Source organism: Venturia canescens, chromosome 4 (genome assembly GCF_019457755.1).
Source record: "Venturia canescens isolate UGA chromosome 4, ASM1945775v1, whole genome shotgun sequence".
NCBI classification, from domain to species: Eukaryota; Metazoa; Arthropoda; class Insecta; order Hymenoptera; family Ichneumonidae; genus Venturia; species Venturia canescens.
In genome coordinates this window covers 18,147,699-18,171,524 of record NC_057424.1, presented here as the reverse complement: position 1 = coordinate 18,171,524, position 23,826 = coordinate 18,147,699, and the positions used below count along the sequence as shown (strand labels likewise).

At 40.9% G+C, this 23,826-nt stretch overlaps 2 protein-coding genes across 4 annotated transcripts; one reads left to right on the top strand and one right to left on the bottom strand.

Annotated features, from left to right (window-relative positions):
* Nucleotides 1–84: 84 nt before the first annotated feature.
* LOC122409364 (uncharacterized) lies at nt 85–17,553 on the bottom strand. Of its 2 annotated transcripts, none has more exons than XM_043416861.1 (5): nt 16,470–17,553; nt 10,517–10,987; nt 9,173–9,384; nt 8,943–9,067; nt 85–4,701 (listed from the first exon to the last, which is right to left on the bottom strand). In XM_043416861.1, exons 3-5 carry the CDS (start codon nt 9,251–9,253, stop codon nt 600–602), a joined length of 4,308 nt encoding a protein of 1,435 aa, XP_043272796.1. In that variant the 5' UTR covers nt 9,254–9,384; nt 10,517–10,987; nt 16,470–17,553; the 3' UTR covers nt 85–599. The 2 variants fall into 2 exon arrangements, with proteins under 2 accessions (XP_043272796.1, XP_043272797.1); XM_043416862.1 differs by lacking the exon at nt 16,470–17,553 and adding an exon at nt 13,884–14,540.
* LOC122409374 (SREBP regulating gene protein) lies at nt 11,022–12,683 on the top strand. Of its 2 annotated transcripts, none has more exons than XM_043416883.1 (4): nt 11,022–11,432; nt 11,581–11,841; nt 11,997–12,224; nt 12,327–12,683. In XM_043416883.1, exons 2-4 carry the CDS (start codon nt 11,635–11,637, stop codon nt 12,666–12,668), a joined length of 777 nt encoding a protein of 258 aa, XP_043272818.1. In that variant the 5' UTR covers nt 11,022–11,432; nt 11,581–11,634; the 3' UTR covers nt 12,669–12,683. The 2 variants fall into 2 exon arrangements, with proteins under 2 accessions (XP_043272818.1, XP_043272817.1); XM_043416882.1 differs by having other exon boundaries at nt 11,024–11,488.
* Nucleotides 17,554–23,826: the final 6,273 nt, after the last annotated feature.

The following is a 23,826-nucleotide window of genomic DNA, read 5'->3' as shown; positions in this document are numbered from 1 at the left end:
TGATAATGTAACACTGTACAGCAAGAATCATCGAATAATACATCAGTCTAAAAGAAAAGGAAAAATGAATGAAAAAAAAGGACACACAATTTTTGGTAATTTAATAACAGAACCACAATCAGTGATCATTCTATATATAACTTTGGTCTCGATTGCTTTGACAGTATTGAAGTTTGCATAGCCGATGTTCCATGTGTGTTGTTTTTAGTAATAAGGTTGTCTATTGTGTAAATGATCCAAATATTATCTTGTTCATGTAGTTGATTTTAGGCTCTGAGGGAGTTAGACCAAGAAGTGAAGTTTGAAAATGCGAAAAAGTTTTTAGTAAGTTGTTAGCGAAAAAATTTAGTGGAAAAAAAGGTTCAGTGAGTTCTGATTACATCCAAAAATACAAATTTCAATACTAACCATTGCAAGGAATCCATGAAATGGTCGATTGTAAAGTTATTAATTTAATAACTACAATATATCATAAAAAGATGAACAACAACTCTTAAGCTGCAACTATACAAAAAATAAATTTCATTTTAAGGCACGGTTATTTCCTAGAGAGCTTATCCTCGAGACATGGAAGGGTTCATTGGTGAAGCACGGCTTATTTAGAATTTAGCCAGAGCTTCCGCAGGTACTGGTTTGCAGATTAGATAGTGATGCTCTGTCCAGTGGGCCTCGTGGCATTCGGATGAGCAATAAAAAGCTTCATAGCATTGTTCGCAAACAACAGAGCTCGGTTCGCCGCATCGTAAACAGTTTCGTAAATCTGAATTGGTTGTTGAGTCATCATAATCCTCTTTTGCATCTTGTGAAGCCTCTGGGGATGTTGGTTCAGCCGATTCTTCCTCAATATTATCCATATTATCGAATATATCTTTGGATATACTTTTTACTTCTAAAATACTAAAACTTGTAATCTCTTTATCCTTGAGCTTGGAATCCTCCTGCTGAGTTATCACAGAATCCAGACTACTCGTTTCCATCTCAACGATATCAGGTTCATCAATGACGAGATTAGGTTCACAGCTCGAAGGAGATTCCAATTCATCGTTATCCTCAATTTCATTATTATCAGGAGATCTTTCTTCCATCTGAGACGACGTTTCGCTATCCTCCATTGCTTCAGGAGATAATGAAATCTCTGGAACCGATAAAGATCTGGGTGTCTGTGTATTCGTTCTTTGGTCGATCTGAGACGACGTCTCGTTTTCCTCCATTGCTTCAGGAGATAATGAAATCTCTGGAACCAATAAAGATCTGGGTGTCTGTGTGTTCGTTCTTTGGTCGATCTGAGACGACGTCTCGCTTTCCTCCATTGCTTCAGGAGATAATAAATTCTCTGGAACCGATAAAGATCTGGGTGTCTGTGTTTTCGTTCTTTGGTCGATCTGAGACGACGTCTCGCTTTCCTCCATTGCTTCAAGAGATAACGGAACCTCTGGAACCGATAAAGACCCGGGTCTCTGTGTTTTCGTTCCCTGCTCATTAGTATTATTATTGTTATCAGTCGTACTACAATCAATAGTCGGTTGTGATATCAGAGCCATAGTTTTCAATACCTCCTGAATGCTCTCTCGATATCTCCACGCTTCCTTTGCAATGGCTTCGTTCTTACTCGTCTCGTTGATTTTTTTCACCGTTTCAGTAATATTTCTTGATACCCTGTCAACGCTCTTGTGATGACGTTCTTGTGTTAGGCCGGCTCCGTTGTTCGCCGAATCGTTGATTGTTTTTTCCGATCGAGCAATATTGGGAGGCTGCAGATTCGATTCCGTTGGAGCTCGAGCCAGATTATTCTGAACCGGTGGAGAAACCGATGAAAGTAGATTCAACAGAACCGGTAATTGAGGAACATTCTCAATAGGAGATGGCCAAATTTGCAACGTCGTATTTCCCTCAGTTTGCGATCTTCTCGTCTCCGCTAGTTTTTGTTGACTTTGCACGCGATGTTCTGCTTCCGTTAACCGTTTTATGATAAAGTGTAATTTATAGTACATCGATATTTGATAGTGCAAAGTGGTCAACTGACTCTGGGTAAACAGGTATGGATTTGCGAAAGGCAATGCTCGAGATATTCCAGGTCGAGTATGCTGATTCGGACTGAAGAGCGGAGTATGCGAGGATGCGGAACTGCTGGGACCTTGAGGGACGTAACTCGTGGTTGGGAACGCTTGATAAAGGGGAGGGGGAGGTCGTATGAGAGGCTGCGAGGCAACATGATCGTAACGGGTTTGTGTTTCCAAATTCATCGGAGATTCTAATTGCATAACTGGTAAGCTTTTGGGATGAAGAATATACAAAATCTTTTCCCTGCTAAGATTCCCCCCTTTGAATACGTGCTTCTTTTCGAAAAAATACAGGATATTATCTATCAGCTGATTATAATCGAATATTCCCGTATCCTGCCGTAATTTGGCAATTTTATCACACAACATATGTTTTTCAATAATGAATCGGTTTTGCAATGCCACTGCGTCGGATGGATTGTACGTCGTTTTATTGAGCTCTACGCACGTATTTAGAGATTCTAAGAGTTGATATATCAAGGCGAGGCTTGCAGAAATGCTAGTTCCTCTCAAAATCGGTTGCTCTCGGGGAACGAAGCTCGGACCAGGGTACCCTTGTTGGGGTTGGGGGCAGCCTTGTTGCGAGCAATTAATATTGTTCGGTAAATTTTTGTGACTCGTAAGCGTCCTCGTTGTTCGTTCCGTATTGATTCTTCCCGGCATACGGGGAATATTTAGAGTCGGTTGTGCTGGTTGGACGCTTGCAACGGTTGCATTATTCCGAGGATAAGGATTTGGAAAAATCGGTTTGAACCGGTGGCTATCGCTCGATACGCTCATGTTTTGCGCGCTCGGGGCTATGTCGGGCAATGGAGTTGGACACCATCGAGAACCCAATTCACTTGGACGGCGTACTCGTAATTTCGGCAACGATGGGACGGGTGGCGATGCCTGCGGTTGCACTGGAGCTTCGTTTTTAACGCGTTCTTTGTCGTTTTCTCGTCTTTGTCCGTCAGTGTTTGACCTTCCTGGATCAGGTGGCATTACTCCTGGTGGAGATTTCGATTTTTCTGGATCACCGGCCATCGCTCCTGGTGAAGATACCGGCGTGATGTCCTCAAACCCTTGGTAAAGTGATATTTTCTCGTTACCTTGGCTTGCGAAATCCTGAGCTATCATCACGGTCACGCCACTTTGGTTTCCTGAGCTATCGATCAATATTTCTTCATTTTTTGTGTGTCTCGGTGACAGAACGACCTTGTATTCTCCGTCTTTAGTAATATTGATCTTCACGCGATCATTTGCTTTGGTATGTTCATCCTTTTCAGCATTTTCTTTCGATGAAATTTCAGACCTATGTTCCGTCGTCAAGGTCGGAGTCGATGTTTGATTGTTGTAGGGTATATCGATTTCTAATCTTACAGGTGAAAAGGTATCTGGAGAGCTGGCGTTCGCTGGTGTTACTAAAATTGTTAATTTTCCTTGGTGGTTAGTTGGTTCGTGAACGGAAGAATCCGCTTGCACGACGGAATCTTTCGACGAGTTGGTACTGTCGGGCAAAGCTTCCGCAATTATTTGTTCTTTCATATCAGACGGTGAAGGTGAAGAATCTAACAACGGCATTGACCGCAAAGGCGCCACCGGTTTGTCCTTTTCTTCGTGAACATCACTTATCGTGATCACTTTTGGACCGGATTGGGCTGGTTCTTCGGAAGAAACGTGCTGCTCTGAATCGCTTTCGCTAATGAACGTATCTTCAGACACCAATTCGGTTAAACCGACTCCTGAATCCGATGAATTTCGGACTTTCTTTCGTTTAGACATACGCAAAAACCTCTCGATTATATCGTCTTCCTCGTCGAGCTCGCTCGAAGTCAGATCGCTGCCGAACAATTGACGGAATCTCCTTCGTATTCGTAATTTGTTACTTAGCCGCGAAATAGGTCGTGCTCGTCGTTTACTCTCCATGAAGGTGGAGACGATGCTGGTAAGTTTTTCTTCTCTAATTTCAATTTCCATCCGTTTTTCCTCTAGAATTTCAATTTCCATCTGTCTTTCCTCTTGAACTTCAATTTCCATCTGTTTTTCTTCTTGAATTTCAATTTCCGCCTGCTTTTCATCTTTAATTTCATTTTCCACCTGTTTTTCTTCTTTAATTTCATTTTCCACCTGTTTTTCTTCTTTAATTTCTTCCATTTGTTGTTCTTCGGTCGGGTCGATCATCGCCGTTGACGTTTTCAAAAACGTCCTGCCGGTGAGTATCGTTCCCTCGAGAAACGTCACGTCTTCAACGATCGTCAGCTTCTTTGACTTCACAGCACCCTTTTTCTCATCACTTACTCCACTCACCGAGTAATCGGTCGGATTTTCGTGACCGGAGACACTCGAATCTGCTACGCTTATTTGCGTACAAGTCTTACTTTCTTTCCGATTATTCTTTGTACACGGTGCCTCGAGAGCATGAAAATTCAACGAAATCGATTTCCGAGGTATCTTGACGAAGAAATGAGATTCACCGCCGACTCCCTCGTCCAGTAATTCCGGAGTTTTCGATTTCGGTGGAGGAGACAATTCTTCTTCGGTTTTGATGTCCTCGACGACCTCGTTTTTCGCTTCCGCCACAGCATCATCTCGAACTCTGTCTCCTTCGATTTTTTTTCTTGGTGATAAACATTCGGACTCATTTGTGGGCGAGTTGGATCTATAAAAAATGCACAAATTACGTTCTACTGACTCACAAGTTCGTCTTTAAAATACTAACACGAATAAGTTTCATCATAATATATACGTAAACGTATCACACTCGGTTACCATCATTTTTTTCAGTCTCGATCGTTATTGCCATGGGTGTTTACGACCCAGACTATTCTGCGTGCCCATAATAACTCGTAAAGCGTACGGTATTTATCGACACGCATATATATTATTTTCCACAGTAGAGCAATTCATAACTAGGCGAACGACAGACCGTTCGTTGCCGGAAAACGATTCATTCCCCATGTCACTTGAGTGACGAAAAAGATTTTAATCTCATAATGAAGCCGGAAATGATAGCTTGGGCTAAAGTGACCGTTGATGAACCTCGGTCGGGGATTTTCAATAATTTCCTACGCTATTAATGAATACTTTATATAAATAAATTTTCATTTTGAAAAATATCATTTTCCCGACTAACCAGTTTTACGAATAATTTCAGGAGAGTTTACAATTTCTCGATTACTCGAGTAACTCGATCTCTCATCAATTCGATATCTAAATAAACAGTGCGAGAGTGTTTAGAGAGTGTTGAATGAAAAGATTAAGGAATGGACCGTTCGACGAATTACCCAGGGTTGAGAGACAGCGAGCCACTCGACGTTGACGGAGACGTCGAGCAGGACGACGTGATCGTTACAGAGGAATCGTCGAGAGTTATCACTTCCGGAACGGTCGATGAATTCCGTTGAGTTCGATTACGCCTCGCGTTAGCATCAACAGGCAAATTTTCAAGACCGTTCGCTTGGTCTTGATCGTCCAAAAACGGAATCCGTTGAGGATTATTGTGGCTCGTACTACATTGGTTATCGTCAACATTAAAAGCGCTCCATTTGGAGGCGAATTCGTCGCGTTTTATCGCGAGAAGTCGCGCACCAATGTAATTGGAGTATCCGCGCGACGGTTTGTCACTTTTCGTCGGTAAAAATTCAATTATTTTCAAACGATTCTGCCAGCGTGACTGTTCCTCCATCGCGAGAGTAGATTTGTCGTGGGGTCGTACCGGCTCGACGACTCGCTGCACTCTGTTCGAATCCCAGGACACTTTCGACTGGGAAACATTCTCCCCCTGTTTTTCCTCAATTTTCAACATAGCGAATCACAAAAAAAATCGAACCCGGAGACGCTCGTCGATAAATTTCTTCACAATTTTCTCCGTAGGGCAACAATTTTCCATTACGACAAATTCACGATCCGCAAACAAAAAATCATTTGAAAAAACGTAAAAACATTCGTTCAGTCACTGCTTTTTCAAGACCCAAGGACCACAGATTCCTTTTGTTCTGCATACTCGATATTTTTTATTTCTTCGAAAAACTCGCTGATAACGTTTCGTTGAAAATTTCATAATCAGCACTTAATAACTTGACCGGTGTTGGTAAATAGCTGATAACCGAGTGTTCACGAGGAACCTGGCTGTTTGTCCTTCGACCACACCGAGCGAAGGATCGCGACGAGTCCTGCTTGGACCACCGACGAACGACGACTAACAGCCCTCGTGGAGAAATCCATATCTGTGTGCAGGAACGCCGGTAATACGAGCGGAACATGAGCGAAGAAAGGAAAGAAGAAGGAGACTGACTGAGTCACCGAGGGACAAAGACGAGAGCTGTTTTTCTCTCAAGTGTCAAAGGTCTAGACACTCTTATGGCTGACCATGTATTTCGGAGAAATTAAAATCGCATCGACACCATCTTCGTTTACACTCTTCTCATATTTCAATTTCAATATTTCACTTGCGTTATCGAATTCTTCAAGCCTTTTTATCCAACCCCTGTTCGCAGAAAAGTTTACGTGGCGCTCGTTTCTTCCGACACGTGTTCCACCTTATAACTTATTCACAGTACACGCATCTATTTGTTTTTTTTTCTTTTTTTTTTTCATTTCAAATAAAATATGACACTTCCATTATTTATAAGTGGATTTACGTACGATGCGATTTACCGAGAAACTCGATATTTTATTCCATCTCGCACGCACGTCTTTTTTCTCACAATACTCAATTTGAACATTTTATTTTCTTATGAATTTATCAATTTTTTTATTAACACTTTACCAATAGATTTCAGGCCGAAAGTTTTATCGAATAAAATGTTCCGGTTAAAAAATTCTGTTTCCGTATTTCTGAGGGTTCGAATCGCAGCCCACAATCGAGGCATGAACGAACGGACATTTTCTCGGAAATGAAACGAAGATAAACGAGAAATCGTAGAGTCCGAGAAAATTTTAGCAGTCGAGATGAAAAAACGTCGTGAAAAGCATTTCAAAATTAATAAAATTCACGAAAATTCATTTTATTACGTTCACGTTGAAAGCCCTCTGCGATTTTTTTCCACCATGAGCTTTCTCTTAAATTTCATTTTTAGAAAGCTCCCTCGTCCCGAGGTTTGTACGATCTTCCCATAAATTTATTTTCTTTTATGTTTTTGAGTAAAAACACCAGATAATGGAGGGGGTCGTGAAAAAATTGTGAAGAATTTTCTTCAACACCTGTGTCATGCTCGGTGCGAGCGCAACGACACAAAAGGCAAGTCCGAAACTCTTTTTTTCGCTTGCCCAGAAACTTCTCGTCTACAGAGAGTATTCGTTAGTGATTTTGCCTCCCGCGGGTTTTACCTCGGAAAATTTTCGGATTTTCGTTGTCAAATTTCGTTCACGTTTCCTCCTCGTGTTTTGAAAAGCAACGGAGCTCACGCATTCTGTGCGATGAAAATGAGGCGGTTGCCTCCACATGGAAGCACCGGGGAAAGGGCGACATGCAATTTCGTTTACCATCTCTGGGACGAATTGGACAACCCTCAAAATTTCTAAAAGAACAAAATGCGCCCGAAAAGATCCTTTCGGAGAGAGAGAACCGTAAACCGGGAACGCATACCTGAAGAGAAGATTGCACAGGCCGAATAGAAACGCCACACATTTTATCGTAGACTCGCTCCCACGCGTGGCCAGAGGTGGACCGCTTCCCATTCCCAGCGAGGTCGGGGCTTTAATTTGCCTCTGAATACACACGGTCACATGGTACGGCTTAACCATTGGAAAAAACCGGAAAAAAAACTTTTTTTTTGCTGATTCGATTTTCCCTCGCTCGAGAATAAAAGATTTTTCATTTTGTCAAAATTCCGGCAGTTTCGTACGACAGTCACAATTTTTGTCGCGATTCCTCATCGAGAGATCATTTAATATCGATGTTTAATATCGGGCATTTGTACTCGTGATCGAGTCAATATACGTGCCGATTTTCATAATTCGATATCTCGAAAAAAAAATATTCAAGTGTGCCAAAAGTCTTACGCAATAACGAAACCGTGTGCCGAATTTCAGCTCGAAATTCGGTCATCGCAGTTTTCAGAAGTGCGCCCCAAACAGGCACGGCTCTTCGCGAAGGGATAAATAAATTTTTCTCATCTTCGAATCATGACAGGCAATGTGTTAATGATAATTTGAACAGATTCGAAATTTTCGTTCAGTGCGAAAAAAGCCACATGAATATTAGTTTTGAGAAGAAATTTTGGTAAAACAACCCGGCAAAAGCTCGAAGGATGTCAGAGTTAGAAAGTGTGGATGATCAAACGAGCCTTCTCAAAATACTGGCAATGAGAATTTGCGACACCGTTTGACCGCAATTGGGGGAAAAAGTTTCGGCCCCCTCCCGAAAATAGTGTAGGAATTTATCTCGACGCAGATCGGGTGAACGTTGGAAAAAGTGTTCGATCTCGAAATTCGAGGCTATTTTCTTGCGCAGGATGGCGACGCAGTCGCTATGAGAACGGGCACAGCGAAGTGTGCGCTCGAAAAGCCAGCACGTCGCCGTCCGATGAACGACCTCGACTATTGCTAACAATTCTCTCCCCACGTTTGTTTAGTACCAGCATCTTTTTTATTACTATGCTCATTTATGAGCCGCTAGAGACGTGGACAAATTCTAGGAAAGTAATCGCCAAGTATCGATTTTTTGCAACGATACTGATGTGCTACTTTTAGTTAAGCAAACGATTATAAAAACAGTGGATTTGGGAGGGGCTATTATAAAATTGTGCTTTCGTAAATATACTTACTTTTTGCTGCAGTAATTGAAGGGTTTAAAGTTGATTCGAATAGGATCGTAGAGGTTATTTGAAAAAAAAACGGTAACAACTGCCGAAAAAAAATCATAACACAACGTACGAAAAAGTGGAAAAAAATGCTTACTTTTTGTTCGAAAGAACGCGAGCACGCCATCGTGTGACCAAAACCTGAGGCGACGTGGTTAACTGCAGTAATCCGTTGTATATCTCATCTGGCGTTAATCCTCGTCTTTGGAGACGTCGCTTCAACTGTTGCCGAGGGAAAGTATATTCAAATGATAATAAAACAATCAAGTGCGATTACCTATATTCTGGGTTTTTTAAAAATATTTCATTTTATTCCAATAATTATACCTTTTTGAGGATTATTGTTCGTTCCGCTGTACCGGGTTGTGGTAACCATGACGGTTTAGAGACAAAATTTTTGTGATTCATTGTGTTGAAAACGAGTATATATTATGAATATTATTCATTTATTCACTCGTACCGAAGACAATAAATCAATTGACATGGGTTTTCTCCTCTTGGTCTTCCTTTGGATTGGTTGTTTACATTTTTTTTGTCCGCTGAAACAAAGGTCCGGGCGGTCTTGTAAGAAATTTCAATAACATTGAGGGTGCGGAGAGGGGGAGGGGGGGGGGGGAATATTCGGGCGGAGCGCGAAGCGAATATTCATTCCATCAGTGTTTTCTATAAATTCTGTCCGAATGGAAGAAACATGGAAATATCCACCGAGTTTTCGACTTTCGGGTGAGAGTTTTTTTCCCAATCTTCTCAGTACCTGTACACGTTTCAACAAAGTTAAGTATATCTGCCCCAAGTTCGTATTTCAACGAGTCAGCGAGGAAAAAATAAAGCGTCAAATTTCATGGTGTCACACTTGTGTTGCATTCCGAAGAAAACATACAGCAGGCTACGACGTTTCACGATATGTATATATTAAAAATTATTCTCAATAGAAAATATTTCCGTTCAGACGAAAAGCAGATATAACATACGTGTGTTTTTTGTCTCGGCCCTTGATCCTTTTTATAATTCTTTACAGACCATTTTCGTAGTCGGAATATAACGAAAGTTGTATTTATGAATACGTAGAGAAATTCTCCGTGTGCTGGAGCTCGGAACGACTCGAATTTAACCGGCAAAGAGAAACGACAGTCTCCATTGATGCATTCTCATATATTCATATTAGTCATTTCTATAGAATGATCAATAGAGTCGATAAGGAAATTAGTCATCAGAAGAATCAATCCGAAACGTAAATTCTGAACGATTTTTATTTACGTAAACAATTGAATCGTTTAAAGCGGATACGAGATCATTCATAGGAATAAATTTCAGTGTTGTTATGCAACAATTATTTTTGTTTTGTTTTGAAAATTTGCAATTGTCTATCGGTTGGCCGATTATCGTGAGCTATAACTATACTCAGCAAAGCGACACGCATAAATTCAGTATCGTTGACCTTTTCAATAGTTTGAAACGGGTTTGACAGCTGAAGTTTTCACATTGTACATACGAAATGAAAATTGTGAAAAATACAGCTATATAAAGGCTATTGCATTTTTCTATAGAATTCGGTACGTCCCATGCCTCTCAGGTGCGGCCCGACGGATCTTTTATTACTTTTCCATCGAGCATCAGTTGAGAGGATAATTTTGTGAACAAGATTGGGTTATATGAAATAAAATTCAGTACCTTATTTTGTTTTACTCATTCGTTTACTCAGAGCCTTTATATAAATTCGGTTTACAGCATTCGAGTCTTTGAACTATCGTAAAACAATTCTTGTATATTCACTGCCTTCGAAGTAAAAATGTTTTAACACTTGATAATTTGGCACTTAAACTCCTGTCTGTCGGTGTAAATTTTATCATATATGATTCATTGACATAAATTATCACAATATTCCAAAATAACAATACAAGATCTAGTCTATGGTGTCTTTTGCGGTGAACTTAAATAACTCGTGCCAATCGTGGTCGAGTGCGCAGTTTGTGGATAGCGCCATATCCTTTTTTTCTTCGAACGACCAGCTCTACCGCGCGAATCACGAATCACGACTAATGGCAGCTGCGTGCGGGTGGTACAGCGACACAGCGTGTGTAGCACGCACGTGTGTCGGTTAGTCGTCGGTCGTCGGTTATCTCCCGCTTTTGTTTAGGAACCCTGAAAAAAGTAGTGGACTAGAGCGGGATACGAATTGCTAGAAAAAGTTTGACTCTAGCGCCATGATGTGGCGTTAACCGTAGTTACAGCAGCTGAGCTACTCGGTGTTGTTTGCTCATACCTCATACTACTTTTCAAACATAACCACAAAATAAATTCTATTCGAGTTTTAATTTGTTCATCTACGGGTTTTTTTTTTGATCATTGAGATTGTGAGTTTTTCAACGATCCTTTTAGAAAAGGTCGAGGTGCGGAATAATATGCCTCGACATTGGGATCATTGGCCATCGATTAAAATGGACCAATTTGATCCATGCAATCCCCAGGTCGTATAACGTGCGATTTACTCGACTGGCTCATTTATGGAAAAAGATAGTGGCTCGTTAGAAAAATATGCCAAATTGGGCGAGTCTCGTCAGGTTATTGCGGCGTCGTTTGGTCCTCGGTATAATATTCGGACTTTCTTTCACGTACTGTGCAATATCATTGTTGTCTCATGAGGTACCATTTGCATTTTTTTCCAGCCTCATCCTTTTCACGAAAAAACAACTAAATGTATTTTGCTAAATTGAATTTGTCATTATCATTTGCAGAAATTGGGAAATTCCTTACGAAGCATTCAAATTCACCAAGATCCGGATGACAATATGTTTGCTGATAATCAGGATTCGCTAATAGCTGATTACAATGACAACGGTGATGAAGAAATTTTCAAAAGTTCGGCTAAGGATATTGCGTGGCAAATAGGAAAAAATGACGACATTGAGAATGAAGATGCTTTTGACAGTGCTCGAACTAATCATGATTCCAATGATACTTTTGTCGTTGCTCGCACTTGTCGTAATTCCATTCAGGTACTTTTTTTATGAAATCAAACTTTAATCTATACGTTTGAGAATATATAAGACGCAATATTCATGACAATTGAATATTCCTCACTGGGTCAAGGGTCATTATATTCTACATGTTCTGTTATTATCAATAATAATGATGAGCATTCATTCGATAGGGTAAAGCGCTCATCGTCGACGAGCGTGGTTTTGTTTGTTCTCGCTCTGAGCTTCTACCGACAGGTTGCTGCAGTCTAACACCACTGAAGAAGGCCAAAGATGAGGACGTCGATGAAGCAGCGTCCTCAGGTACAAGGAGAAAAAGATACAGCTGTGACACATGCAATCCTCAGGGCTGCTGTGCAATTTACGAATACTGCGTATCCTGTTGTCTTCAACCCAGCAAGGTGAGCAACAAAATGAACGAATAACAAAATCGAGAAGGAGAGAGCCAAGTTAAAATTAAAGACTTGCTGAAATTTTATGGGTGAACTATTTTGTCTCCACAGAGACGAGGCAAAAAAAATATGGGTGAAAAAGAGCGAACGGATAATACAAAAGGCCGTGCTCGGGGTGAAGATGCCATCAGGCCAAGGCTACGGAATCTCGATCGTTTTCAGATTTGCCTTGCAACTTGTCGAACATCGAGCGCAAGTGTGCGACATGAAAACACATATAAAGATCCAGACTCGAAACACTGTTATTCTCAATACCAAAAACATCGTCGAGACGAAAATTTGTTGAAAAATAATAACGGTGACAACTCCATTGTTGTCGTTACATCTTTTTCTACGTTGCGATTATTCATCCGGCAACGACCACAACACCCGATCCTGGCAACTGTCATTTAATTTCTTTTCAGCTTTCTATTATTACAGATAAAATGATCGACTCGTTTCTGCATTTTTGGACGACTGAGTTCGAATCTAGAAGTAAAAGAGACTGAGAATGGTCGGCCGATTTTTTTAATTTTTCCTTCGAGCAGAGGAACGAAAAACGAATTTAAAATTTTACGAATCCAAAAGGTTTGATAAAACCTTTTGAAACTTAATTAAAAAATTATCCTTTGACTCTTGATACTATCCGACACAGGTTTTCCACAGTTCTTTCATTTCGGAATTCCAAACGAGAAATAACAAGAAGTAATGAATCTCGGAAGCACTATTTCAAGGCTTTTTTCATTCTGACATGGTCATGTGCATAGTTATAAACATGAAACTCTTTTCCGCTGTAAAATGCATTAAGGGTTTATTCTCAGTACGATTTTATAGGTGAATTATCGTTGTGGGATGAACAGCTCATTTCCACATCGTTTGCCATATTTTTTATTGTCAGCCTTATATCTTCAGGAGAAAGAATTCTCTCAAGGTAGTCCACTCAAAGTGGTAGACTTCATGGACCACTTTCATGGTCTTTATATCGCTTTGCGTATAACAGGAAGTTACTATATTTGTATCATGCTCGGATTTTATTGCTCGGAGATGGATCTCCGTATTTTCGAGGGAAATATCGTTTTCTTGAGGGGAATATTTGAAGATCGCAATGTGTTGTTTCATGAATATAGACACGAAAATGGTATATCGATTGAAGGAGTTTGCTCGCATTTGCTCTCATAATGTTGATAATTTCGATTGTTTGTTTTATTCACTTTCAACATGTGGGCTAGTCACCGAGGTCGCTTTGTATTTTTTAATATGGAATTCATCCACAACCGTCGTTCACTTTCAACTTTACGTCCGAAGCTGTCTCTCTCGCACCCATGCGGCTGATCTTAATTAGAGGAGCTGGGGAAGACCAGACCGAAACAGGGTAAATACAAAAATTTTGTATTTTTTTTGCAATTTTTCATCTTTTAAAATAAAAAAAAGCGATGCATCTCTCGATTAAACACGATTTTATTGTATAAAAATTTCCTGAACGTTATTAAAATTGTGAAAAATTACGTTCGAATTGTACGTTCCTCGTTTGTTAACAGACCAGGCCTCTTAAATTTCTGATGAGTTCTTTCCTCGAGTACCCTGTTTCGCCTCCGTCCCCCCTACAGCTTTGGCGATCTGGAAGCTTACCCCAATCCCGAATAGACTAGGCCGACTCATGGACCCAAGTACTTTGGAAGCCTACTCATCACACTCGAATTCACGCGGGGTGACTGACATCGGCCTGCCTCTGGATAGATTTGATGTCACTACGATATGCTTGCGACCCGAATAGCTCTCAAACCCTTGGTAAGGCTCGCGTCAGCTGATCCTCACAGTGAAAAATATTAGAAACTTTACGCGAGTGTACTGACGAGTTTCCGCTGAAACACCGAATCGAATTGGTCTTTCCGCAGCTACAGATACAACCGGAGCTCAACTTTGAGCTCGGAACATCTCCGCGATTGAACGAGAACTAATTAGTCGATCACGATTTGCAATCATGATCGAGTAATAGTCGACATACTCGGGGTCGATGCTCCGGGTATGCCCTGAGCGGGGGTTTACGCTAAATTGCGTTTCCCACGTTCGGAACGCGTCTCCGGTTGTTTCTAACCGGATGTGCTGATCTTCGCTCAGCAAAATTCGGGTGACGCGATTCGCGGGTCAACGTACTAGGGGCTCGTGCACAAATATTTCAATGCAGGAGCCCAAGGTCACTCTTAGATGCAGACGGAACAGGCGTAACGTGTAACCCTTTGGCAGCAGCTCGCACGGTTTACGTCACAGGAGAGAAAAAATAAAAATAAATGGAGAACGAGCGCTACGTCATTGCCTCTTTTGAAACCAAATTCTCTCCTGCGGCAAGGACGTGACAATTTTATTCTCTCGAGGATAAAGCAAGCGTCGTTATCCCTCATACGAGGAACGATGAAGGGGAGATCGCTGCAAAATTGGGTACTCAAGGGAATATCGTACTTTTCAAGGGTTTGAAAAACTTCAATTATTTCTTACTCTCAAGCACCAAGAAACGTACCCCAATTTTCTGCTATTTTCGAAAAACAATTATTTTTATCGAGGCACGAGGGGGTACTCTTCAAAAATTTGTGAAATCTTTTATTTACTGCAATTTCAGTCGAATGCGCCTTGGTTACTCTTTTCGAAAAGCAGTAAAAAAAAGAAGGAAATCTCTTTCATATTGTTTCCAATTTTCATATATTTTTAAAAATTTTTCTTTATTTCTTCCTAAACTCCTTTTTTGTTTAATTTCCGAAAAAATATAAAATGATTGTAAGGATGAAAAAAAAAACATTTCCACAATTTTTGAAGTACCCCGTTTTGCCCCGGTCTCTCTTATATCTGGAATAGATGGGAAAAAATGGATCGAACAGTTGACACAATGTGACACGAGAAGCAGGGAGTCACGCTATTGTCAAATTTATTACAGATCACGGCTATCCAGATAAGTGGATAAGTCCAGTAGTCGTTTAATTTTGACGAAATTTGATTATACGTTAAATTATTTCGTTCACATCGCTGTGATACGATTCGCCCATCGTTGCTATGTTTTGCCACTGAAAACATAGTAATTTTGCTGAAAATTCAGTGCATCAAAAGTAGATTTTCGAGGTTCCGTTCTGCAATATGAGCATTGTGGACTTTCAGGCATCATGTCGAGTTTTATTGATTTTCTTACGGTTCATTGGTTCAATATTTTACTCGAGAATATTGCGAAGTAGCTTCTTCTCTTTATTATCATTGTTTTTATTGTGTCCATTTTGGCTCTACTTTTATACTGTTTCGCATTTTTTGCCTCGTTTCTGCGAAGCTTAATTTCCAACGCAATCGCAATTCCGAAATTCGCACGAGTGCCATGAAACCTGGAAAATTCGAGGGCTGGGAGCGACTATATTTTTGCAAAGTTCAGCAGCCGTTCGACCAAACGGTGGCCTCGTCCGGGGCTGCTGAACTTACAAAATCGTCGAAGAAATACAATGACCATAAATTTTTCGCCTTCGGTCTTCTCTTTTTTGACGAGTGACGTTGGAACGTGACTGAGTTCAAATTCGTAATCTATTGCCCCTTTTGTTTGGGCCTTTCGGGCGATGCACTCGATGGCTTCGTCCATCGAGAAAACGCAGTAAAAAAGTGGCAAGTCGGAAACAGTTCGTTCGTACTTTTCTTATCTTTCAATATTTTAAAAATCATCGAATTTTCTCATTCTTCTCATTTTATTTTTCCATCTCTTTTGAATTCTTTTTGAATTCGTCACTTCTTGATTCCGATCTCAGTCATTCGGATTTGGCCACTTTCTTGCATCAATTGCGAAGGAAGTTGAAAGTTTTCGGTCTCAGGCATTATTACACTCCGCACTAGAATTTTCAGATTTAGGCCACGACTAATAAATTTTTGTAACTCTCCACATTCTTCCAATATCTTTGCTTGTCAAATTTGATTTTATGACTCTGTCACTTCCTCGTGACCTAATCCTGAATGATCAGCTCTTTCCATCGTTTCTTCACGTTTTTTACGTGTCTGTGAGGTTGTTGACACAGTCGAGTGTGCAACACAGTATTTGACTTTTCTTTCGGATCAAGACAATAATCAAGTCCTTCACTCTGGGACGAGAGGCTCGTCTTTAATGTGGGGTGCGAACGAGTGTTGAAAGGCTGGTTGATGGAGCCGTTGGCATGCAGGGGATGTTTCGAAGTACGTTTTAACAAAGAAACTACTTACTGCTCATCGATTATAATTAATAGTCGATCGTTTATTTTCCGGATTTCTGGTCCTTCCCGTCTACTTTTTCTCCTTTCTGAATCTTCCTCACAGATGAAGGTCGTTTGATGTAAATTTCTTTACATAATTCAGAAATTGAGCGTTGTTCTCAGTTCCGTATGCGACGTTACGATAATTCGCGTCCACCGAGGATTTTAGTCCGACTCGTCCATGCACTCGTAATTTCCGATAAATAGTTACTCTCCGATGAAAGTGAATATTAGACTGGAATCTTGCACGATTCTCGTAGCTTCAGATTTTATATATTTAGTTGAAGACCTGACCAAATTTGGTGGAGTCGATGTCGGTCGCGCAACGCCGAGTCCCGATTGAGACTAGTCTGCGAGCGATTTGTGACTTTTAGTTGACTGGCTGTCGACTGGGCGCAACTGAGAATATATGCCTTTCGACTGCGTTCGTTCTACCCCGGAATTCTCCATGGTGCCGTAGTGCTGCTGATTCGTGCCGGTTTGTCCTCAGATGTTTCGAGGTCCGTGAATTTCCTTCTTTCTTTCCCCCAGCGTTATAACCTTGGTTGTAACTTTTCGATACGGCTGACGCTCAAATTTTTTTCCCACTCTACGCAGTATTGGATGGTCGCGCGCTGACCTATGTCCTTGGCCATCCTGAGTTGTCCGGAAATAGGTGGATTCAGTGATAGTTTTATCAGCACACAAATATCTTTTATTGCGCGTCGTTAAAAGTTCTGCTTTCGTTGCTTTCGACCGAATGAATTCGGTGTGACGAATTTTCTATTGTAGAATTGCTCCTCGACCTTCGCTCTCTTTGCTTCACGATTTATACGTCTTTTAGGCCTTTATAGCTACTTATTGCGTAGCCCCCTCATTCGCCTTTGATGACTCTATACGTAGTTTCGGCTGTTCGAGACAAAACACGTACGTGTACTCATTATTTGATCAATAAATACCATTGACGGTCGTGAATATCAGTTCTGCGTTCAGAACTCGTTTTCGATTTAAAATGGAGGCTGAGACTCGACTGAAATCGACGGATTCGATACTCGCGAGAATTTGTGATGTTCTGTCGGACGGAGGCTTCGAACTAGATATTCTGACTTCTGGGAAACTGCGACTCGGTCGCTTACACGCCGCTTCGATGCTGGCCTTGGATTCTTCGATCGAAGCTGACATCATAGGAAGTTTTGGTGTTTGACGTTATCGCAGTTAGAAATAGAAAAGCGCCATAAAAAGAGGTCGAAAGTCACTTTTTGCGCTTATCTCTCTCGTTATGTTTCCTCGATGAGTCTCAATTCTCAGCTATTTTTTCCGATTAAAGTTGGTTGCTGGTTTCTCATAAAAATGGTATCATGCGTGGATTTGGTTCTGCGCAGGTGTGTGAACGTCCCAGGCGACACGAAACAGCATTTTACTTTTCTGAATGTGAGAAAAAAATAAAGGCGAACGATGTCGCTTCTGAGCTGTGGCTTATCGCTGTTTCATTTCAGGAATCGAGCGCTTCGGGGGAACGCTTTTTCATCGGTAAAACTCCTTATGCTTTTTACAATTTCCACGTTCGTTAGCGAGCTTATTCAATGACCGCTTCTACCTCTCATGTCCCTGTTGTGAGACCTTCACAAGCTCTGCACAAAGCTGAACTTTTCCAATAATCCACTACTACTAATTTCTTGTGCCGTCAAAGGTATTTCCATAACAAAATACTCAGAAAAATTAGCTACCGCTCAACGATCGATGCGTCAATCGGCGAATGGCTGAGCGCTCACCCAATCATGTATTGACTCCTTGCGAGGCTGTTCGATGTAGAAAAACCTCGCGAACGTGCACCATTGAAATTATTTTTTTTACATTCTCTATTTTATTGTAGTTTTCTATCGATCCTCATAGGATTTATTTTTTAGATTCATCGACTCTACTTAATTTTCGAGTTGACCCAATTTCTCGATTTCTGTAATTACATAATAATATCGTTCCGTTTTGCCTTCTACGTGAATTGGATAATCTTTGCATTACCAATGACGTTTAGAATACCTGCCTGCACCGGGGATTTTCCATGGTCATTTTTGTAAGGGCTGTCTTTATGGATTTTTTTCATGGAAACTGTTTTATGGTACTCTTGGACTGACACAAGTTCTTCCCTAGCTCATTTTCCAAGAAATTGCTCGGTGAATTTTTTCAGCACTCGCATCTCGTGAGACCCTCGTCAAACGTGGATTCACGGCTCATAAAATTTGGACGGCACGCGTTCCCTCAGATTTTTGTCCGTATTCGTCGAGTCAAGAGTTACGGACAGTTTGCCCATAGACGTACTCGAAAGATTTTTCTGCTCGTCCCATGAAATTATAGTTTATATTCAATTCATCGAATCTTTTGAAATTTAATATTATCATTGTGTGTTTCGATCAACAAAAAAAAGTCATGAGAATTTTACGTCCCCGGGAACTTATCGGAATTGGAGAGAACGCAACACGGGTACGACTTCTCTTTCGGGTCAAGACTATCAAATCCTTTGCCCAGGAACGGAAGCCTCGTCGCTTCGTATGGCAAGAATGTCGGGGGAGGACGGTCCGGGGAGCTAGATAATAAGGGACTTTATAAGAGAAGGAATGCTTACTCACGACGGTTTTTTATTTTCGGGTAAATATAAGGTACTTCCTTGCTACAGGTACAAGTTTTCAATTATTTGGTATACGATCGAGTTAAAAGTTCACGAAAGGGGGTCGATAACTTCAACGAAGGGTGTTACTGGAATGTGGTGACTTGGACTAAGTTCACCAGGAGTGTTCGCGATTTTGACTAAGTTCAAAATAGGAGATTGTGGAGTAAGGTAAGTGAGGTGCCGACGAGAAGAGCCTTCGACTGACACGCTGATTTGAAGTAGAAGACCGTTGACGAACTGACGAACTCTGCGCTCTGAGGTTTGATGCGGCGGGTTTTATCCTTGGTACCTCTCTCTAAAAGTTCCTCCGTCAGGCCACGTCGTCCTTCTTCAATTTTTCCATGGTAGGGAAAAATTTCTTTTCTTGGATTTGCGGATAAGACCGTGGCCTGATTTCTCCCAATGTTACGCGTCTTTTGGAAGGGTGTTGGTCCGAAGTCCGGGATTGCCAATGAGTTTTTCGATGAGGAATTGCTCAAATTAAGTTATTCCTTATTCTACATCGGGGGAGCCCGCTCGTAATTAAAATTTTTATTATTTTATTGTATATTTTTGTCGTCCCTTATATGAGATGGCAAGGACAAAAGCTTCGATCAATACTTGGGTGTCTGTTGGAATTAAATATTTTTGGGTTTTTAATTAAATGTAACAAGAAACGAGCGGATTTACAGAAGAAATTGACTATTGCTACGTCCCCGGGAACTTATCGGAATTGGAGAGAACGCACGAAGGGTATGACTTCTCTTTCGGGTTAAAACAATCAATCCTTTACCCAGGGACGAAAGTTTCGTCTCCTGATCGTATGTAAAATTTCAGAATAGGATAGTCCATTTTCCACTGTCCAAAACGTCGAAAATAAAAGATTTTGGATAAAGTCAAAGAGGTACCCGTGAGTGTTGCTCCAGGGTTCAGCGTTGTCAACCTTTTACGTTCCGGTAGAAGATATTGAATTAGTAGGGAACGCAACACAGTATTGACTCTTCTTTCGTGTCAAGACACTCAAGTCCTTTACCCAGAGACGAGAGCCACGTTTGTCGAATGTGGGAGTGCAAGAATGATTTTTAAGATTGAATTTTAAGAAAAACTGCAAAGGCGTTTTTTGTCGGTGCAATAGTTTTTAAATGAGAAGCAATAGAATTTTAAACTTCTCAGCTCGTTGAAAAACTTGGGCATTATTCGTCTTAGTCACTTCGTCACCTTTCTGTGGAGGCCAACAGGTGGTTCGTTTTATATTGTCGGAATTCGCGGTGTGGAATTCTCGTGGCAACACTTGTTGCCACGGGATTTTCCCCGGAGGAGAAATATCGATCCCGCAATTTTGTAGCGCGATGCTCTCCGCTTTCTTGTTCCTCTTCATTAAGATCAGCGGAGCGCAGTGAAATATAATCTGTGTTACCTCCCTCTGAGCCAATCAGCGTTATGGAGAAGGCAACACGGTATTTAACTTCTCTTTCGGGTCAAGGTAATTAAAGTCCTTTACTCGGAAACGGAAAGCATAGTTTTGATATCGGGAAACGAGAAATAATAGCGGAGTTCGTTCATGGGATTTGCGATACGAAAAGTTTCAATCGAGCTACTTTTACTCACATCGATTTTGAGCTATTTCATCTTGACCTCTTCGCAGTAGCGATCCTGGTTACTGACGAAGAACCAGGACGCTTACAGTTTACCTGACACGTAAAATTCAAGTTTTTCCTCAAGTTTCGTATTTTGACTGGCACAAACGCAGAACGCTCTCCGATAGTGAACATGGTCTCACCCCCTTTTCTGGACGCTCGTCTATTCACCTCGGTTATCAAGGGCTCGGGGTGTTGCCATGAGACGACGAATGACTGAGAGTCAGTGTTGGAAACGGGATCAGTAGTTGGTTGGGGGATTGCTTGCCTTCCATAACATCGACGCTCATCTCTCGGCTCGTAAAATTAGGGTTCGTTCTAGTGCCTCAGTTAGATGAAATCTGGGGTTTCCTTATGGGCTACAACAGAAGGTCGTTGCAATGGAGTTCCAAGAGCCGGCGAGGTAGTGAGTCGTCGATTGAATTGCATTGACCTATGTCGTTTTCGGCGATGCTTATTTTCTTTTATTTTCTTCAAAAGCGACGAATATACTTGCGATAATAAATTTGCACGTTGTTATTTCAATCGAGGCACGTTTCAGGCTAGCGCCTGAATTCAGATCGCTCTGCTTTAATATTTATTTCGGCGGCTTCCAGCTTATAAATCGTTAAAAATTCATCAGCCTCCAATTGGAGACGACAGTGGTCGCGGTATTAAACTTTTTCACACTTTTGTTCGAACGATTATTTCTAAATTTTAATCAGCATAAGCATTTGCAATTTTTTCATTCTCCTCCGAATAGATTTTTCAGCACGATGGAAAAGCAAATAATTTATGGACACTCGTAAATAAAAACGTTGAAGTACTGGAAAGTGAAATTTTTCAGTAACCAATGTTTTATTATGTGGAAATGAGAGATTCACGTATCGAACTCGATCGTTGTCTACTGCCCCTCGCTCATTACGTTCATTATCAAAAGACGCGGCAGTGGCTCGACGCTAAGTATTAAGAGGAAAAGCTGCCACGAACTCTGCCGCACCCTTACACATTCGAACAACAAAGAAAGTAAAAGGGTTCTACGTCTGCTCCCTCCAAATAGTAGTTCCGGGTAATCAAACATTAAGTTCAGGCTTCGCGAAAGTCATTAAGGGGAGGCTCTCATCAAGAGAATCAGAAGGGGACCCACCTCTTTACCTAAAAAATGAGTTTCTGACGTCAATATCTCTGAAATTCACACCTGTACAAACGTACTATGGTTAGTATCGCTACCAGATTTCGGAAGATATGCTATGACTGGAAAATTGGAAGGGGTGCCTCGGTATACACGGGGATAATTAAACTTGAAAAATTACGGTAACGATGGTGCGGTGACGAGCTGCGATTCGTGACATTATGCGAGAAAAATTGAATTTTCCTGTAAATTAAATAATATTTATTTTTCCAAGTAAGAACTTTTACCGGAGTATTTAGTAAATTTTGACGTCCTATCTGCAATGTTTATCTGTTATAAAACTGAAAATTCTGCAAAATCTTCAAAATTTTACAGTGTGTTACAGGAATGAATACTTTTCGTTAACTGGTTCCTCCAATCAAATATATTACGCTAAATTTGATAGTGAATTTCACGCTAAATATTACCGTTTAATTCTCTCCGTGTACCGTTATTTCAACGATTTTAGCACGTAGCGTGTAGTGTCAGTTGACCACGTGCTACGTGTTCCCTAAAAAATCATGATTTACCAATCGGCCTCCACAATATCTCAAGAAATCCTGGTAAATCGATTTTTTTATTTAAAATGAAAAATCGCTGGACGGAAAATTCGGTACGGAATATGTCGATTGAAAATAAAATTTCATACGTAATTTCCTGGCTAGTTCGTGAGAAATTTTTTTCCGCATTGTACTTTTTCCGTATGAAATTTCTTTCCGTACCGAGATTTTCCACTTCTCATTTCGATTCTTGTTATACGATGATCTGTATTGTGGAGCAGCTTTAAATGACTTGAGACATTTCAATATTCTGCACGTACCGGAGCGACGCAAAATAATGAGCATTTTTTCGTTGAGTAAAAAAATTGGAATGCAAGGAGTGCTTCCTATTTTATTTCGCATACCAATATACGTGGAATGCTCTCGCGACTCACCGATCGATATTCTAGAGCAATTGAAATGTCCAGATGCTGGATGTTACCAGTTTCCTCAGAGACAGTACAGTCACTCTTCCACATACGAATCACACACTCAATCGCCAGTGTTGAGTTGATTGATGGATTTCTGACTATGGCAGTTATGGGAAAACCGAAGACGCGTCGTGCCATCAAGAATCCTGTGAGGGCTTGGGACAAAATGCAAATTCTACGTAGCCAATGCTCAGAGTAGTTGCATTCGGCCCCGAGATTACCAAAAGACTGAAGACTACTCTGCTGCTACTCCCTCCTCAATTGATTCAACGTCGAAAAATCGGCAGGGTAAAAAGTTTTGTGACGGGGCAACTGCTCGCAAAAGTGAAAATTCTGAACGATGATTGTTCCGGATTTTCGCAGGAATCATTCGATGCAACTCCTTAAAGGTCGAGAAACTCTCAATGTGTGAAATGAGTTTCACCGACAATTCGAAGGGGTTACATTTGCTGATCGGAAAGAATTCAGTTTCGCAGGAAAGGAAGAGTGGATCCTTAAGAACAAGCCATTCGAGTCGACCATTGAGCAATTTTAGGATACCGCCTCAAACTTGCTAGAAATTTCATTCGAACTTGGATATTGTCATTGTGCAACTCCAATTCAGGACGAAAAGCGATTTACTCTCTTACGTCCATACTTTTGCTTTCAAGTAAAGAGATTCTTTGAAGTTCTTCTCAATAATGACTTGAAATTGAGAAAAATTTGACAGAATCAGGAGGAAAGAGATTGTGTAAAATCCTGAACGAATCGTTTCGAACCACTATGCACTAGCAAGCTTAATACCCAACGGACGTACGAATTCGGTCCCCCTTTTCAAGCCAGGATTTTTACGACGTTGGTACGAGAGCAATAAAATGACAAGCACACGTGACGTCACATATTCGAGTACTGGAGCCCTGCTATTATCCCCGGAAAAGGAGCTGACACAAAAGCGATTACACACTACAC